An 18,451-nucleotide genomic window follows, 5' to 3' on the forward strand; every position below is an offset into this window, starting at 1 on the left:
AAGCAAACATTTGGTTTTTATTGAACATTTTTATTTTAGAACCGATCGATTAACTTTCATATTCAATAACCAGTAGACTCCACTCAAACGACCAAATCATCTCGTTCAGAACAACCTGGAAAATTATAGATAGAAATTCAGTAAATCACAATCAATGTCACAAAACATTCAAGCAAATCATACTTACAGTTGAATAATAAAACACATTGCCAGCTTTCCCATTTCAAAGTCATTTGATCCATAATTAGGTCCATTTTCCATTCTATCCTCCTTCAACAAATTCTCTAATTTTCTTCTCTTTTCATGATCCTTGTCTACCATTAATTCTTCAGTATTTGTTTCGTCTGTTGTATTCGGATTTCTCAACTTTTCTGACAACTTCAACAATGTAGTTGGCATTTGATTCAGTGACGACTGGAATCGAGAGAACTTCAGATCCAGTTTAGAAAGTTCCAATAGAGATTTCTTGAATAGAAGGGCATCCTCATTCCACTTAGGGTTTACGGATATTTTATCAAAGATACCGACAGCAGCCATAAAGTTATCTATGTCCAGGTCCACATCATTAAACTTTGGAATTTTAGAAAATATTGGAGAATAGTCCGAAAGAATCGAATTTTGAGCCACATTCGTTTGACCAATCCAGCCATTGACCAAAGTGATTATAGAAATAATTTCACTGACCGTCCCATCAAAATCTCCCCACCGCTTAGCAAACTTTAATTTGATTTCCGGAATGAGTGCAGTGTTTCTAGTGAGAACAGTTCTCACTGACTGTCCAGATTCAACGAAGGTTCTGAATTCTGTTTCTTTATCCATTGTTCTTTTTGCCATAACCAAGGCATTGACACCTTCACCAAACGACTTCGATAACTGCGGCAAATCTTTCAGGTTTCTAGCCAGGTTCTTGTCTCCCCCAGTGCCATCAGCTTTCCACGTATCCAGTATCTTCCGAATAGAAGCTAACGAGGCAGATGAATCGGACAGAGCCAGTGTTACTTCCTTCATCGTCTTTGTCACATCCCCGGCCTTTATCAACTCACGAACCTCGATCACAGCCATTGCTGCCTGGGCGACTTCATCAAAGTCAGAGCCCAACTCCTGCATTTGTTTGAATTCACCGATGCAAGGCTTTGTGGAAGGGTTGGTTTTGATATCGATAATGTACACGGGTTGCGAGGTTTCCAAATCGACATCTTTGAAAGCAGGGGCAGATGTCACAATACTCAGCTGAAACTTGAGTCCTTGCATGAATTGCAAAATTCTTCGAACATCGTCAAATGAAGAATTCTTCGACAAACAGCTTATCGGCTCCTTGATTTGAATAGCCATTGAGCCAATCAAGCTAAGTGTTGCCAGTTTTTTGTTGAGGGTTCCAGCTCTCTCCAAAATCAGATTCTGCTTCATAGAAACTTCTGCTACCCGGCGATATGTCCTGCGTTTTTCAATCATTTCCATCTCTGTTTCCAGGTGTGATCTGGTTAATTCAGCTGAAGTTTCGGAATTCAGGAGAGCGTGAGCACCAGCGAGACGCCTGACAGTGTTGTAGGCGTTCTGTGTAGATATCTGTAAATGAAAAAAGATATTCATTAAAGAGGTAATTCCAGTTTACTCTATTAAATAACCAGAATAGGAGAGAATAACACCCTTTGCCCTTACCTTCATCCATTTCTCATCCAATTCCTTTATAGGACCCTCCAACTGATCGAGATGTCCTAAACCCTTGATATCAATAGATGGGTCGATTTGATTCAACAACCATTGATCCTTGACGTCATCTTTCAAATATCTCAAATCCATGAATTTATTCACAAAGCCTGCCGAATGGAGTCGAGTCAAAGAGTGATGAAACAATCGAGAAGTGATTATAGAACTCATCGTTTTAGTAGAAGAATCGGATTCAAAAGATGAAAATATCACTTTCAGGTTTTTAAAGTTGAGTAAAGCAGAATCAATTTCCACTTTTTTATAGACGACCATGAATGAGTTTAAGTTTCTGTAAAGATCAGCCATTTGTGCAAAGGAGCCAATTGGTTTCAGTCGATCCAAAATAGCAATATACTTTTTCAAATCGGAGGATTCCGCCAATTTATCGATAGAATTCAGAATACTCGATAATTCTGATTTCAGAGTTTCAATCGCTGCATCATTAAGTGTAGAGAATGAGGAAATCTGTGTGATGAGACGATCCAAAGGAAGTGAGACCAATGGTGTTGGATCCAACTTTTTCAGAGATTCCAACTCTTTGTACGTGGCATCATCTGGCAACCCATCCAAACCCTTCGCTCCACCGATTTCCGTCCAAATCTTTCGAATCATGAACACATCTCGGAAGCCTTCATCCAATATTTTTGAATTCTCGTCCAACTTCACTCCATAAATATTATTTACAAAATCATCGACTTTCTTCTTGTCAAATGCCTCCAATCCTTTTAAATCAGCGGATTCGATGTTGAGAAGCTCCGCGATGACGTCATCGACTGGAATCGAGCCATCCGAGAGACCCTTCTGGAGAGAGAGAGCAGAAACAACACGAGCGGTTGCAGAGAGTTTTTGGATGATGGAATTGAAGTCCTCATCTGAAAATTTATATGAATTATAGTCTAGAAACAAATTCCAGTTTAAAACTCACTTTGAGAGACTCCTTTTGCAAATGACAGTTCATCCAGGCCGGCTTGTTTGTAGGGGGAGTCTGAAAATTCAAAATTTTTTGAATTTTTTGTAAGGGGTACATTTTAATTACCATAATTAGTGGCGCGTTGGTAACGGGGACGGTTTCCAATGTGTCGTGGAGTATAGGCGGAGCTTATACCTGGAAGAATAATTTTAATTTTGAGATAGGACGTTTTGAAACTGAGCATGCTCTAAAACGGTCATGCCCCACCTATCCCACTGATAAACTCACTGATAGCCAATAATAATGCAATGACTACTAGTTTCATCTTGCAATTTTTATGACTTGGAATAAAAGAAAATTTCAGTAATGGCAGGAGAATGGGATGGAAGAATAATTGACATTTGGAGCAAGAGGTCAGGTTACTGTAACAGAGCGGAGGTCACCAAAAATTATTTATTTTTGAACTCTAGAAACCAACAAAACTCAATTTCTTCGAGAGAAAAAAAAATGTGATTTGATATTTTTATGGGAGAGATGACACGTGGAGGTTACGAGGAAAAATTCGAAAAAAATTCGAAAAAGAACTGCAAGAAACGTGAAGCCGATTTTTTCACTGAAAATGCAGTATTTTCAGGTTTTCAGACGTCGCAATGGATGTAAAAAGGTCCCATCCATCAGAATTGTAGAAAATTAAATTCTATATCTTTTGAGCTAGAAAACATGAATTTTGATTGAAAATTGACTTTTGTGATACAGAAAAACAGATTTTCAGAAGAAACATTTAATAATAAAAATTGCACATGATGTACTTGAGAATGCTCTGGAACTGTTACAATTTTTAGAAAAAGAAATATTCTACGAAATAAAAGAACATCTATTCTTCTGTATCAGAAAAGTCAATTTTCGTGCAAAATTCACGTGCCACAATGAAATGTCCTGAAAACAAATAAAGAACGTCTCACCCTAATTTGTTATTGGAACAGATGTCCTACAAGATAGTCCCATTATACGACATGGCAAATCCATCTGAAATATTATGCACGACCCCGCTGACAATTGTCTTCATTCTAACAGCCAGCCAGTACCGCATTCATCAAGAAATCCCTGTCCTCACCATATCTCCGTTCCGATCTTGGTTCTCTAGCCTTCACATTTTTGATTTGTAATAAAATTGACAATTTCATAAGACTTTTCAATTTATCTGCTCTCGACACAGTTTGAGATACTGTTTTTTTGTCAAGTGTGTAGGTATAATGAATGGTAGAGCTGAAATGAGAATTCATATCTGAAAACATGTATGTGTGGGAAGTCTTTAGGGACTACTTGTCTGGGAAGTGTATATCATGAACCGTACGTCAGCAATACATCAGAAAAAACAGCTTCCCAGACTCCCTTAAGACATCCCACACACATATATGTTTTCAGTCTTTTTTTATTTCAGCCTCTGTTTCTTCACATACGATACAATGTACATCAGCTGGACACATTTCTATATTCCGAAACTTTTCGCAGGTCTCGCATTCCTTGTAAACCCAATATTTGTCTATTTGATTTTCACTGAAAAATCGAATAAATTCGGAAATTATCGATTTTTATTGTTATATTTTGCTATCTTTAATTTGGTCTACTCAATGTTTACTATTCTGGTGCCAATTGTAGGTCAACCCTTTGTGGTTCGGTAGAGCGCGTTTTCTTCATTTGCTAGTTTTCAGGACATCCACTCCTACCGCTACTGCTTCTTCGTCTTCCTGAGTGATGGCTGGTTTCTAGAAGCATCTGGAATCGGATTCCACTTGCTCTCCGCCAGATGTTCTCTTATATCTGGTAGCTATGCAGTGCTATTAACCCATTTTATTTATAGATATCTAGCGATTCGAAATAGTTTTATTGCTACCAGATTTAAGTTATATATGGCAGGAACACTGATTCTATTTCTTGTATATTTTGGAACATGGAATGTGGTAAGCTTTTCTTCTCAGCAAATGCGGAGTGCCATCGGAGCGCAGTTGATACGCCTACATTTACAGGGATGCGCGACGCAAGGTCGCTTAAACGCGTTCCGTCGCTCAGCGGTTGGCACGGTGCCAAAAACAGACTTGGCTGAGTGCCAAGTTCAAGTTTAGCGTGTGTCTGTTGTATCTTTCAATGAAAAACGCGACGCATACGCAACGCGACTGGCGCGGTAAATTCAAAACTTTTCGTTGTGGACCTTACGCCTCGAACCCATGTGTACATTCAGATCGTTCAAACCCTTGCATGGTCTCCTGGTGAAGTGAAGGATTACATTAAAACAGAATTCTTCGATATTTATGGTATAGAACCGCCTAACGTGAACATTATCTCAATGTTATACAATGTGAGTACAGCAGCTGCACAGTCCAACAGAGCGCACTTGCAGGAGGGCTCATCAGAAGTCATCCTCCGCTCCTGGGTGGTTCTTATCAGCTTAACCATTATTTCCGTGTCATCAATTCTATCATATTTCATTCTCGGCTACTTGGTAAGCCTAATTTATAGAAACTTTCAGCCTTTTAATATTATTCCAGACCATCAAAAAACTAAACGAAAACGCGATACAATTCAGCCAAAAGACAGCAAATCTCCAAAAAGATCTACTCAAAGCACTTTCTGTTCAAACTATTATCCCAATATGTGTCAGTTTCTCCCCTTGTGTCATTTGTTGGTACAGCCCTATTTTCAATATAAATTCTGGGAGGTAATGAGGTAGATACAGCAGTACGAGGCGTAAGGTCCACAACGAACAGATTTGATTTTTTTTCCGAGTCGCGTTGCGTGTGCGTCACGGTTCATACTGACTTCACCGTTATACGACGGAGCGTATTTCTGCGAACTTACGCCTCCCGCTGCAATCTCGCTCCACCGAACTACTCCACACTCAAAATCTTCCAGATTCCTAAACTACCTTGAAGTCATCGCCCTCTCCGCATTCCCATTCTGTGATCCCGTCGCCATTGTTCTCTGTCTTCCCGCACTTCGGAAACGAGTATTATCCGGAAAATCGAGAAGCATATTTATTAATGCCTCCAACCGGCAGCCGAATCAATGTCAAGAATGAATTAAGTGCATAAATAGCGAGTGTAATATATTTAAAAATGATGAGCACTGTTAGATGTGTATGAATCGGTTTAGAAATAAATATAATCATGAGATAAAAATTGGGGGAGAATGTTAGTGCAAATTATCAAACAATATCCCATCACTTCGACGTCGACGACTCCTCCTCGTTTCTCATTGCTTTGCTTCGACTTCTCGTCTGTCGTCTGTTCGGATCGACGTCCTCGACGAAGATTGGTCGCTGACTGGTGGGAGTCGGTAGTGGTGGAAGTGCTGGAAACAAGCAGTTGGAAATCGAAATTTCAGAATTTTCAGCGAAAGCCCCGAATTTTACGATCAAACCATCGGTAAGCTATGAAAAACAACACCGAGAGCTACTTTTTGAAACGAAACTGGGAAAAAAGAGGCTGGAAAGCGGTAAAATGACAAGTTTTAGCTATTTTTCCGCCGGAAAAAAGTGCTAAACTGCTGGAAAATGCTTTTTAATCAATTGTCAGCTTTCAACACACCTTTTTCGATTCAAAAACGGGAAAAAACGCTGAAAAATGACCGAAAATGAGCGTCCAGCGCTAAAATGACATTCTGCAGCTACTTTTCGCGATTTTTCAGTTAAAACAGACGGTAAAGTCGCCAAAATGATGTTTTCATCAGTTTTGTTATTTCAAAGACAAAAATTTATGTGAAAATTTAGGCAATTTCCACAAAAAAATGCACTATATAACTCGATGAAAGCCGATTAGAGCGCCCATCTTAATGCTTGCCGCTCTGTAATGAGAATTTCAGCCAACAATTCCAGTTTTTGTTAGAAAACTTGTGTATATCTATCATAATGCTTTACTGCAGATGGTTTTCCCGGCAAAAATTGGAAAAATCGATAAAGAACTGATTTTTAAAGATGAAAAATGATGTTTCAGGGACCAGAAAAATAAACATTTTCATCTGAAAATACTGCCTAGAGGCTGTCTTTATTCTGATATTCACTGAAATTAGTAGCAGAATGCTTCAAATAGACATTTCCGCGCTTTTTGATGCAAAAATCTTGGATTCTTTACATATTTTCGGTCAAAAAACTTGATTTTTGACATTCTTAATCAAAATTCCAGCCGCAAAATATGCTAAAACCTAATTTTAGGATGAAAAATGATGTTTCAGTGATCTTTTCCAGGAAAAAAGAAATTTTTAACTAAAAAATATTGCCTAGAGGCTGTCTTCATTCTGAAACTCACTAAAATTAGAAACGGAATGCTTAACCGGCGCAGAAATCAGGGTTTTCCGCACAATTCTGACTCAAAAATCCTAAATTTTTACATATTTTCGCTTAAAAAACTTGATTTTTGACGTTATCAATCCAAATTCCTGCCGAAAATTATAGTTTTTGTTGGAAAACTTGTGTAAATGTCTCTCTGCAGATGGTTTTCAGACAAAAATTCCAAAAATTGGGTAACAACTGGTTTATAAAGATGAAAAATTATGTTTCAGTGTTCTTTTCTAGGAAAAATAACATTTTTAGCTGAAAATACTGCCTAGAGGCTGTCTTTATTCTGATATTCACTGAAATTAGTGGCAGAATGCTTCAAATAGACATTTCCGCGCTTTTTGATGCAAAAATCTCGGATTCTGTACATATTTTCGCTTAAAATCTTGATTTTTGACATTCTTAATCAAAATTCCAGTCGCAAAATATGCTTAAACCTAATTTTAGGATGAAAAATGATGTTTCAGTGATCTTTTCAAGAAAAAATAGCATTTTTTAACTAAAAATATTGCCTAGACTCTAGGTGAAGACAGCCTCTAGGCCCTAGAGGCTGTCTTCACTCTGAAATTCGCTGAAATTAGAGACGGAATGCTTAACCGGCGCAGAAATCAGGGTTTTCCGCACAATTCTGACTCAAAAATCCTAAATTTTTACATATTTTCGCTTAAAAAACTTGATTTTTGACGTTATCAATCCAAATTCCTGCCGAAAAATATGCTTACTTAAAAGCGCTCCCATAATCAGCCCAATCTCTCGTTGCCGTTTCGTTTTTTCCTCAATCAACTCCTCGAAAAACGTGATGAATCGATCCTTGGCGTACGCGTACTGATCATCGTGTTGCGTCTCGTTGATCGCCGTCTCCGCCTCGTATTCATCTTGAATCTGAGCCATTTTCAGCTCATATCGCGTTTCGTTGATCTGAAATCGGATTATATGGAAATTTGAAGGTTCTGGGGGTAAAAAATGTTGAAAAAATCGAATTTATTACTCAAAATCACGATAAAATCCTTCAAATCACCACATACTTCCAATTTCTTCTTCAATTTCTCATCGGCTTCCGCTTTTCCCAGCAAAAACTCGGGACATTCTCCTCTGTCGACTAGTGCCTTGTATTCCAGATATTCCTGCTCCTTATTCTTTTTCAACTGCTTTCGGAGCTCATTGTATTGCGTTTCGGCGATGACTGCGATTCGGAGCAGTTTTCTCTTGCTAAAAAAATGAAAAAATATAATTTTTTTTCAAAAATGAAAAAAATTAATTATTTTTTATAATAAAAAAACCTACGTTTCTTGATATTCTTCTTCAGTCATAGCCAATTCTTTCGCTTTCCGCTCCTCGGTCTCTACTTTTCTGCCGTTTCCCCGCAATCCTCCGCGCTCGCGGCCTCTTCCTCTTTTACGCCTTCCCGACAGGTTATCCGACATTTTTTTGACTGGAAAATATTATTTAATAGTTGAAAATCAATATTTTGTGCGAAAAACCCAGAAAAAACCAATAAAAATCAACAAAAATAAGGAAAATCTAAGAAAAAATAAAAATAAAAATAATTAAAAAGATGGGCGGAGTCCCCGTAAATCCTCCCGCAACCCCCCGCACATGGTTTTCGCAAGTGTGCGGCGCGCGTTTTTTTACACTATTTTACCGCGAAATCTCAATTTTTGAATTCAAATCAAGCGTCCATGAGCTCTAAATGCACATTCTTGTTCCAATATTTCAACGAAAGACATATTTTACTAAAGGACGAGTGGTTGAACTCAGTTATCGACTTTTTACACCAAAAACTGCCGAGTTCCAGGGGTTTTGTAAGAAAAATATAAAAAATGAAGCGAAAAAATTAGTTTTTTTTTATTGCAGAGCGACGAAAAGTTTGCGAATCTCGTCCTAGACCAATGGACATGCTCTCACATCGAAAATACCTCATTTCCAGTGTTTGGAAATCACGGAATCGATGCCAACCTGGCGAAACAACGTCTTCAGGGTCCCATCGTTTGTCAAGTAGCCATTTTTCGAAAATTCCTTTGATTTTTATCGATTTTTTCCAGATTAATGGATTTATCGACACGGGAAGTCCGTATTATCAACAATATTGTAATTTGAGCGGTCGGAATGGGAAGAAAGAGGATAATTCGGGGTTTGAGAGGGTGTTTCACGAGAAGGAAGATGATTCCGATCAAGTAGGGCGGTTTTTGAATAAAATCACTAAAATTACAGTTGTTGAGTCGAAAAATAGGAATTTTCAGCTTTTTTAATGAAAAAAATCGCTTTTCTTTCAAAAATCTTACTAAAATTCCAGATTTTTGCGGTATTTTTCAGTTAAAACTGCCTGAAATTTTCAGTTTTCAGACCAAAAAACAGTTTTTTCTACGTTTTTTCGTGTGAAAAGTATTCAATTTTTTGAAAAGATTCTGAAAAAAAAACTTGGTCTGAAACAGACTGTTTTAACTGAAAAATACCACAAAAATCTGAAATTTTCCAAGTTTATTCACAAAAAATTAAATTTGGCATGATTTTTACATATAAAAGTCTGAAAATTGCGATTTTTGTCTTAAAATAAGCTGGAAATTCGTATTTTTAGACTTAACAACTGTACTTTTTCATAAAATTTCAGACTTTTTGAGGAAAATCACAAAAAAATCAGTGTTTTTCATTCAAAAACTTGAAAATTCAATATTTTCCAAAAAAAAAAACGCCGAAAAACGTGTTTTTGGTCTGAAAAACTGAAAATTTCAGACAATTTTTATTGAAAAATACCGAGAATCGTGTTTTTTTTGCAAAAAAAAAGTGTGAAAATTCGTATTTTTCGTCTCAAAAACTGTAATTTTTCATAAAATTTCAGACTTTTGAAGGAAAATCACAAAAAATCAACTTTTTTTTTTCTTCATAAACTTCGAAAATGCTTTTTTGTATCTGAAAAGTTTGGAAATTCGTATTTTTCGACTAAAAAATCTGGAAATTTCAAAAATTTTACATGAAAACGCACAAAAATCGGATTTTTCCATGAAAAATTTAGCACGGCACAGTTCTTGCAACCGCGCTCTACCGAAACCGAAGAAAATAGTGTGCGAAATTGAGAGACTCAGAGAAAAAGAGGCATTTTTCAACGGAATTTCGGTGGAGCGCAGTTGTAAGAACTGTGCCGATCTACTAAATAATTGAAAATTTAAAAATCAGAAATTTCCAGAAGCCGTCACGTCTTTTGAAGCTCTCCTTAACCGACGGCGAGTCCTCCCTCCATGCAATAGAATTCTGGAAGTGTCCCCAGTTATCTCTTCATCTGAAACCGGGCACAAAGTTGCTTATCGAACCGCCATGTGATATTCGAAAAGGGAATTTCCTCTTAAAACCAAATAATTTTAAAATTCTCGGAGGCGAGGTGCTCCCACTGCTCAATAGCTATCTTCCGGTGGAGCAATACGCGAGAAAACTGAAAATTCAGAAGGGGGCGGAGCCTATTCAGAATCAGAATCCCCCGACGTCTTCAGGACCTTCAGTACCTTCCATACCGACACCTTCTGCCATGATAAGCCGATATTTTCAGAAAAAACCGCCGCTTTGCACGTACGATTTTTTAGAATTTTTGATGAAAAAATGAAAAATTTGGAAGTTTTGGTGTCAAAAATTAGATTTTTGAGCGAAAATTTAGCTTTTTTCGCAAATTAGTCACAAAACGCGAATTTTCACCCCGAAAACGCTCGAAATAGTCAGTGCTGGCCGAACTTTTTGTTGTTTTGTGTTTCTAGGCCACCGAAAGTTCTTCCACCCGTTCGTTTCGTGAAAAATCGCCTTTTTCCGAAAAATGCTGGATTTTACCACCAAAAATTCCAAAAAACACGAATTTTCAGCCCTGAATTATAGAAAAAGACAGGTTTTAGCCAAAAATTCAACAGTTTTTCATTTTATTCAGACAAAATCTCATGAAAAATGACATTTTTTGGCTGAAAATGATGAAAATGAATATTTTAACTTAATTTTAGTTTATTAGCTCGACACAGTTCTCACAACTGCGCTCCACCGAAATCCCCTTGAAAAATGTCTCTTTTTCTCTGCGTCTCTCAATTTCGCACACTATTTTTGATTTTTACGGTGGAAGAACTTTCGGTGGCCTAGAAACCCAAAAACAAAAAAGTTCGGCCAGCACTGACCATTTTGAGCATTTTTGCGTTGAAAAATCGTGTTTTTTAGGGATTTAAGCACGAAAAATTCAATTATTCGCACCAAAAAACCCCAATTTTTCCAATTTTTCATCTATTCAGACCTTCCACCTCCCGTGCTCCGGAGCCGCGAGAAATATCACCGGATGTTATGGCATATACGGATAATGATGAGGAGGAAAATGTACCGGAGAGCGATATGGATAGTGATTTTGGTAAGAAAAATGAAAAAAAAAACTAAAAATTTCAGGTTTTCAGTGAAAAATGGCTTTTTAGAGCCCAAAAAATGCAAAATTTCTGACTTAAAACGCGCCCAACGCGCCCCAGCCAACCACCCGATTCCTCAATTTAAAATTTAAGATTTGGACTGATTTTTTTCAGAAAAAGAGTTTTTTTTTTCATTCTTTAGAGCTCAAAAACGCAAAATTATATCACTTTTTGCATTTTTTGCACGACTTTCACTACAAAACGCGCCAAACGCGCCCCAGCCACCAACCCAATTGCCCAATTTCAGACTACGAAAATCGTCAAAATTCCAGATTTTCTGCAATTTTGGGCAGGTTAAGCTGATTTTTTCAAAAAAATGTGATATTTTTGTATTTCGGGACCCAAAAATGCGAAATTTTATCATTTTTCAATTTTTATTGCTCCAAACCTCCCCATAAAACGCGCCCAACGCGCCCCAGTCAGCAAAAAATTTCTCCAAAAACTCAAATTTTAAGATTTTGACTGAATTTTCAGTGAAAAATGAGGATTTTTCATTCTTTAGAGCTCAAAAACGCAAAATTATATCACTTTTTGCATTTGTTGCACGATTTTCACTACACAACGCGCCCAACGCGCGCCAGCCACCAACCCAATTACCCGTTTTCAGACTACGAAAATCGTCAAAATTCCAGACTTTCTGCAAATTTGAGCAAATTCGAATGATTTTTTCAGAAAATATTATCGGAATAAAAAAGTTCCGACATTTTTTACCGACGCGCAAGAGTCGCGGTACTGGTAGATCAGAAACGCCCACTCATCATATATATTTCTTCTGCAAGATCAGGGCACGGTTTCATTGAATTCGCGGGTGAAGTTTTGTTTAAAAATACCACTTTTAAAATAAAATTTGACCTATTTCCTTTAAAATTTGATCTTTTTTCCTCAAACTTCATGGTGGAAATGAAATTTTAACGGAAATAGGTCAAATTTTATTTAAAAAGTGGTATTTTTAAACAAAACTTCACCCGCGAATTCAATGAAACCGTGCCCTGATCTTGCAGAAGAAATATATATGATGAGTGGGCGTTTCTGATCTACCAGTACCGCGACTCTTGCGCGTCGGTAAAAAATGTCGGAACTTTTTTATTCCGATAATATGTGATATTTTTCTATTTCAGGACCGAAAAAATGCAAAATTTTATCACTTTTTGCCCAATTTTCACGACATTTTTCAGTTTTTATTGCACAAAAACGCTGCCAACGCGCCCCAGCCAATTTTCTCACTTCCCCAATTTCAGACTACGAAAATCGTAAATCGTCTCCCCGAAAATCTCCACGAAAATCATCGGACGCCGTTCTCGTCTCCTCACTTATACGACAGATTCAAGATAGTGACGATGAGAATTTCGAGACGTCTAGAAGACGAATACCACGGATGAAATCACCGCCGAAGAAGAGGAATTCATGGACAACAACACCGGATATTGTTAGTAGTGGTTTTTTTAGGGGGAAAAAGAGGATTTAAAATCGGGAAACCGACGTTTTTAGGTTGAAAACTGTGAAAAATTAGTATTTTTTAAAGAAAAATGTGTCATTTTTAGGTTGAAAATTCGGATTTTTGAGCGAAAAATAGTCAAAAACTGCCAAAATTGAGCATTTTGTAAACAAAAAGTGTATTTTTTGTATTGAATATTCACTTTTCAAGGTGAAAATTTACTCTTTTGCATTGAAAATGGGGGATTTTTGACCAAAAAAGGGAAATTTGACTGTAGAAGTGTGAATTTTACCTCAAATTTCGATTTTTTAGACCGAAAATTGAGATTCCTGACTGAGAAATTGTCAAAAATAAGTGTTTTTTTTCGTAAAAAGTGTCATTTTTAGATTGAAAATTAACTTTTCTAAGTGAAATTCGACCTCTTCAGGTGGAAAATTGCGAATTTTGACCAAAAAATAGAGAAATTCGCTTATAAAGTGTGAATTTTATATAAAACTCGATATTTTGAACTGAAAATTAACATTTTTGACCGAAAAGTTGTCAAAAACTGTCAAAAATGAGTGTTTTTGAATAAAAAATGTCATTTCTGGATTGAAAATAGACTTTACAAAATGAAAATCGACGTTTTTAGGTGGAAAATTCGGATTTTTGACCGAAAAAATAATAAAATTTTACGTATAAGAGTTTGAATTTTACATCAAAACTCGATATTTTTGAATGAAAAATGGTCAAAAATAGCACAAAGTGAGAGTTTTTTGAACAAAAGTGCTATTTTTGAATGGAAAATTATTTGTTCAAGATGGAAAAATCACTCTTTTGGGTCAAAATTAATGATTTTTAGTAGAAAATTAAGCATTTTTACCATAAAAATGCATATTTTTCCTCAAAAATCAATGATTTTAAATCAAAAATTGTCATTTTTCTGTTGAAACCACTATTTTTGAGTCAAAAGCTGTCAAAAAAGTCATTTCTAGAGGGGTTTCAGGCAAAAATTGACATTTTTTCACTAAAAATACCAGATTTTCAGCCCAAAACTCCGCCAACTCCTTTCAATTTCAGTCAATTCCAGACGCGTCGTTCCTCGTGTCTCCTCACCTCCCGTCGTGTTGATCCAATGGATGAAATACTGGAAAATATGATTGAAAAGGGGGAGGAGCCTATTTCTTATGACAAGAAATCGTCACCGATCATCAACCCATTCCGTGTGAAATCACAACCGCCACCGGCGAAAAAAGTGAAGATGGAAGTGGAGAGTGATGATGATGATATACAGATCATTGAGCTCGTCACACCACCGGCTCCGATAGTGAAAATTGAGCGAAAATCGTCGATTTTGGCGGAAAAAATCGATAAAAATGAGGAGAAAGAGGTAAAAATCGAGTCTTTTGGGTTGAAAATTGGTGATTTTTGAAAATTTGGTGACCGAAAAATAGTGAAAAACTGCCAAAAATTAGTATTTTTTCAACAAGAAGTGTGATTTTTGAAGTGAAAATTGACTTCTCAAGGTAAAAAAGTTGTTGTTTAAGTAGAAAATTGACATTTTTCGCAGAAAAATTGACATTTCTGACCAAAAAAACTGCCAAAAATGAGTATTTTTTGTACAAAAAAAAGTCAATTTTTTAATTGAAAATTGACTTTTCAAAGTGAAAATCGACATTTTTCAAAGTGAAAAATCACACTTTTGGATCAAATGTAGTGATTTTTAGTTGAAAAATGAGCATTTTACCCTCAAAATGCATATTTTCCGGCCAAAATCGATGTTTTAAATCGAAATTTGCCATTTTTCTGTTCAAAACAACTATTTTTAGTCAAAAACTGTCTTAGCAGACCGCTCCTCTTACAACCGCGCCCCACCGCAAACGAGAGAGTATCGGCGAGAGAGACGCAGAGACGTTTTTGTCTTTTTTTCTCACGCCCAGTGTGCTCCACCGGTGAAGAAACCGGCGAAAACCCGGTATTTTTTCACCGGTGAAAACCGTTATAATCACCGGTGAAGTTTTTCTCGGTTTTATAAAAATAAAAACCAGAGTCAAGTTTGGCGAAAACCGGTGTTCACCGAAATTCCCCGGTGTTCAATATTGAAAATCCGGTTTTCCCCGGTTTTCATTTTTCACCAGACTTGCAACGGGCCGGGCCGGGCCGGGCCGGGCCGGGCCGGAATGAAAATTTCTAGGGCCCGGCCCGGCCCGGCCCGGTGGGCCCGGCCCGGCCCGGTGGGCCCGGAAGTTCAGTACTGAAAAAAATTCAAATTTTTTTTTCGAAAATTTCCCGATTTTTTTTGAAAAATATTTCTTAAAAACAATTTTTTGTAGGTTTCGAAGGGTTTTGAAAAATATACTTGAGGAAAAATATGAAAAATTTTCAGAAAATAAATTTTTGGACAAAAAATTGTAGTGAAAAAAGTTCAAAAATTCAAATCCGGGCCGACCGGGCCGGGCCGGGCCGGAGCTTTCTCGGCCCGGCCCGGAATTTTGCAAGTCTGTTTTTCACCGGTGCCCGGTTTTCCCCGGGGAATCCCCGGTTTTCACCGGTTTTCACCGGTGTTTTTTTGATGATGCAAACACTTCAACGTGAACGAACATGACAGCAACCGGGCATTTTGCAATCGGACATTTTGAAACAGGACATTTCGAAACCGGACACTTTGAAACCGGACGTTTTGCAACCGGACATTTCGAAACCGGACGTTTCGGAACCGGACATTTTGAAACCGGACGTTTCGCAACCGACATTATTTTGTTTCGAAGTGTCATTCGGTTGCGAAACGTCCAGTTGCGAAATGTCCGGTTGCAAAGTGCCCGGTTGCGAAACGTCCGATTTCGAAGTTTTCTGTTGCAATACATTCGGTTTCGAAACGTCCGGTTGCGAAATGTCCGGCTTCGAAATGTCCGGTTACGAAATGTCCAGTTTAGAAATGTCTGGTTGTGTGTTACCAATTTCAAAAAAAACTCCGGCGAAAACCGGTGAAAACCGGGGAAACACCGGTTTTTTCACCGGTGTTTCCCCGGGGAAAACCCGGTGATCACCGGTTTTCTCCGGGTTTTCCCCGGTGAAACACCGGTGAATTTCGGTGAAAACCGGTGAATATTTTCACCGGTTTTTTCATGAAAAACCGGTTTTCACTAGTTTTATAATCCCGGTGGAGCGAACTGCTCACGCCAACACAAATTTTCACAGTTTTTGATCTATTTTCGCTGTTTTTAAAAAGTTTTTTGTAAATTTTTATGAAAAACAGCGAAAAAAAAAACTCTGGGTCTCTCGCCTCTCGTTTGCGATGGGGCGCGGTTGTAAGAGGCGTGCCGTGCTAGTAGAAACAAATAACATTTTTTGACAGTTTTTGACTAAAAATAGTTGTTTTCAACTGAAAAATGGCAATTTTCGATTCGAAACATCGATTTTTGCCAAAAAATTTGCATTTTTGGGGCTATAATGCGCATTTTTCGAATTTTTCGATCAAAAATTCCCAATTTCGAACCCAAAATTTTCATTTCTAGAACGTTTTTTCATTCAGGAATATTCGCCAGAAGAACGCGCGGCCCTCAAAGCATTCAGTGCTCTAAAACTGAGTTCTCTGACTGAAAGTATAAAGAAAATGAAGTATTCGATTGGATCGAAACGATTCCTTCTCCTCGCTTTCATTGTTGAATTCGTCGAACCGTTGAGAGTTATCGATGGGCTATGGACAATGAAAGTACAGTTGAGAGATGATTCTGGAGAGACGGAGGCGTTAATTGATAATCGAACATTGGAGAGACTAATTGGATATACGTGTGAAGAGGCAATGGCTGTCCGAAAATCGAGTGATTTGGAGAAACGAAAAGACGGAAAGAGGCGATTGGAGGCGTTGGAGCAGCAATTGGAACGGTTGGACTTGATATTTGAGGTAATATACTCTAATAGAAGGGCACCTGGAAATTTTGAGAAAAACTCTGTAGAAACTCGTTTTTGAAAACTAAACTCTGAAATCTCTGAAATTAACAGGTGTGGAGTGACTATTACCACGACATGTTTCTTACAACAGCGCTCTACCGAAACCGAAGAAAATAGTGTGCGAAATTGAGAGACTCAGAGAAAAAGATACATTTTTCAAGGGCATTTTGGTGGAGCGCAGTTGTAAGAACTGCGTGGAGCTAATATTTTTTCGAAAAAGTCGGGAATTTTTTTCTCGATTTTCATCATACTTGTCAACCGGGCCGACACGGGCCGACACGGGCCGACACGGGCCGGCTCGTAACTCGCGTCAAAATGAATATTATGAGCTGAAAAGTATACCTAAATGGAGATCTCGGCGAGTTCTATGTCCATGGCCTACTACGGGCCGGATGGCTATTCGTTAATGTGCCGCGGGCCGGGCTAGAATGACTTTTTTGGCCATTTTTTTGGCCATTCCGGGTTTTTTCGTCATTCCGGTTCCGGATTCCGGATTCCGTATTCCGGAAAATCTAAAATCTCATTCCGGTTCCGGATTCCGGGTTCCTGTTTTGGTTTTTTTTTTTCAAAAATCGCATTTCGTACAACTCTGATGGCTATCGGTTAATGTGCCGCGGGCCGGACTAGAATGGCGTTTTTGGCCATTTTCGCGTTTTTTGGCACTTTTTCCCGGCCCGCGGCACATTAACGAATAGCCATCCGGCCCGTAGTAGGTCATGGATATAGAACTCGTCGAGATTAGATCTTTTGGTATATTTTTCAGATCATAATATTCATTTTGAAGCGAGTTACGCGCCGGCCCGTTTCGACCCGGTTGACAAGTATGATTTTCATCAATTTTGCTTGTAAACTTTTGATTTTTCTTCTTCGTCTTCTGGTCATCTTTCAGATTTTCAGAGTTTCTCAGTGCAAATATATAAACAAAGCTATAAAATACAATAATTTCCGTGCTCTTATCTTTACGACCTCCTTCCCGTTTTCATGTAACAAATTTATATTGTTTTTTAATAATTATTTGTCCACCGGGCACTTCCTGATGACATGTGACATTCCGCCAACTCGACGTGGAGATTTACGAATTGACGATGAGAAAAATTGGGAGAAATCGGAGATTTTTGAGTAGAAAAAGATGGAAATTGAGAGATTTTCGTGGAAAAAAAAAAAAATGAAAATTTCAAGATTTTTGCATAAAAACGTCCAAAAAATCGGTGAAAATGCAATGTTTTTCACACTAAAAAACGTCGAAAAAACTCTTTTTGGAAAAAAAAATCCCAAAATTCTGAAATTTCCAAATTTTCTTCACCAAAAAACAGAAATTTAGCAAGCTTTTTACATGAAAAAGTCTGGAAATTCCATTTTTCACAGAAAAAAAAGTCGAAAAAACTGAAAATTTCAGACATTTTTAACTGGAAAATACCGAAAAACGTGGTTTTACCCTGAAATTTTCCAAGTTTCATACATAAAAACGTCTGAAAACTCGCATTTTTTGACTAAATTTGACTGTAATTCCTGAAAAATCACAAAAAATCAATAATTTTTCTATCAAAACCCCCAAAAAATCTCCAATTCCAGATCGAATTCTTCGCCGGAACCACAGTCTCGTGTCCCGTGATTCGATCGATGAAGACGTTGGCGGAACAAATTGATGTTTATTGAATTGCTCACTTTATTATCAATTATATTATGTATTATCACCAAATTTTCACGATCTTAGCACATAT

The 18,451-nt window shown here is 37.6% G+C and overlaps 4 protein-coding genes across 4 annotated transcripts; 2 read left to right on the plus strand and 2 right to left on the minus strand.

Moving 5' to 3' along the window:
- Nucleotides 1-105: 105 nt before the first annotated feature.
- GCK72_016885 (uncharacterized protein) lies at nt 106-2,942 on the minus strand (the record flags this gene model as incomplete). The annotated part of the gene is made up of 6 exons (XM_003104315.2): nt 106-115; nt 188-1,566; nt 1,660-2,579; nt 2,633-2,692; nt 2,744-2,812; nt 2,906-2,942. The coding sequence occupies 6 exons, from the start codon at nt 2,940-2,942 to the stop codon at nt 106-108; spliced, it is 2,475 nt and encodes an 824-aa protein (XP_003104363.2).
- Nucleotides 2,943-4,083: 1,141 nt separating this feature from the next.
- Nucleotides 4,084-5,693, plus strand: GCK72_016886 (uncharacterized protein; the record flags this gene model as incomplete). Its single annotated transcript, XM_053731754.1, has 5 exons — nt 4,084-4,272; nt 4,330-4,578; nt 4,857-5,117; nt 5,164-5,333; nt 5,528-5,693. 5 exons carry the CDS (start codon nt 4,084-4,086, stop codon nt 5,691-5,693), a joined length of 1,035 nt encoding a protein of 344 aa, XP_053580667.1.
- A 141-nt stretch (nt 5,694-5,834) lies between these two features.
- GCK72_016887 (uncharacterized protein) lies at nt 5,835-8,371 on the minus strand (the record flags this gene model as incomplete). Its single annotated transcript, XM_003104413.2, has 4 exons — nt 5,835-5,965; nt 7,670-7,865; nt 7,973-8,156; nt 8,232-8,371. The coding sequence occupies 4 exons, from the start codon at nt 8,369-8,371 to the stop codon at nt 5,835-5,837; spliced, it is 651 nt and encodes a 216-aa protein (XP_003104461.2).
- Nucleotides 8,372-8,626: 255 nt separating this feature from the next.
- On the plus strand, nt 8,627-18,386 carry GCK72_016888 (uncharacterized protein; the record flags this gene model as incomplete). The annotated part of the gene is made up of 8 exons (XM_053731755.1): nt 8,627-8,749; nt 8,802-8,933; nt 8,990-9,129; nt 11,201-11,313; nt 12,604-12,791; nt 13,828-14,169; nt 16,312-16,683; nt 18,303-18,386. 8 exons carry the CDS (start codon nt 8,627-8,629, stop codon nt 18,384-18,386), a joined length of 1,494 nt encoding a protein of 497 aa, XP_053580668.1.
- Nucleotides 18,387-18,451: the final 65 nt, after the last annotated feature.

This window comes from Caenorhabditis remanei, chromosome V (genome assembly GCF_010183535.1).
Source record: "Caenorhabditis remanei strain PX506 chromosome V, whole genome shotgun sequence".
In the NCBI taxonomy this organism is placed as follows: Eukaryota; Metazoa; Nematoda; class Chromadorea; order Rhabditida; family Rhabditidae; genus Caenorhabditis; species Caenorhabditis remanei.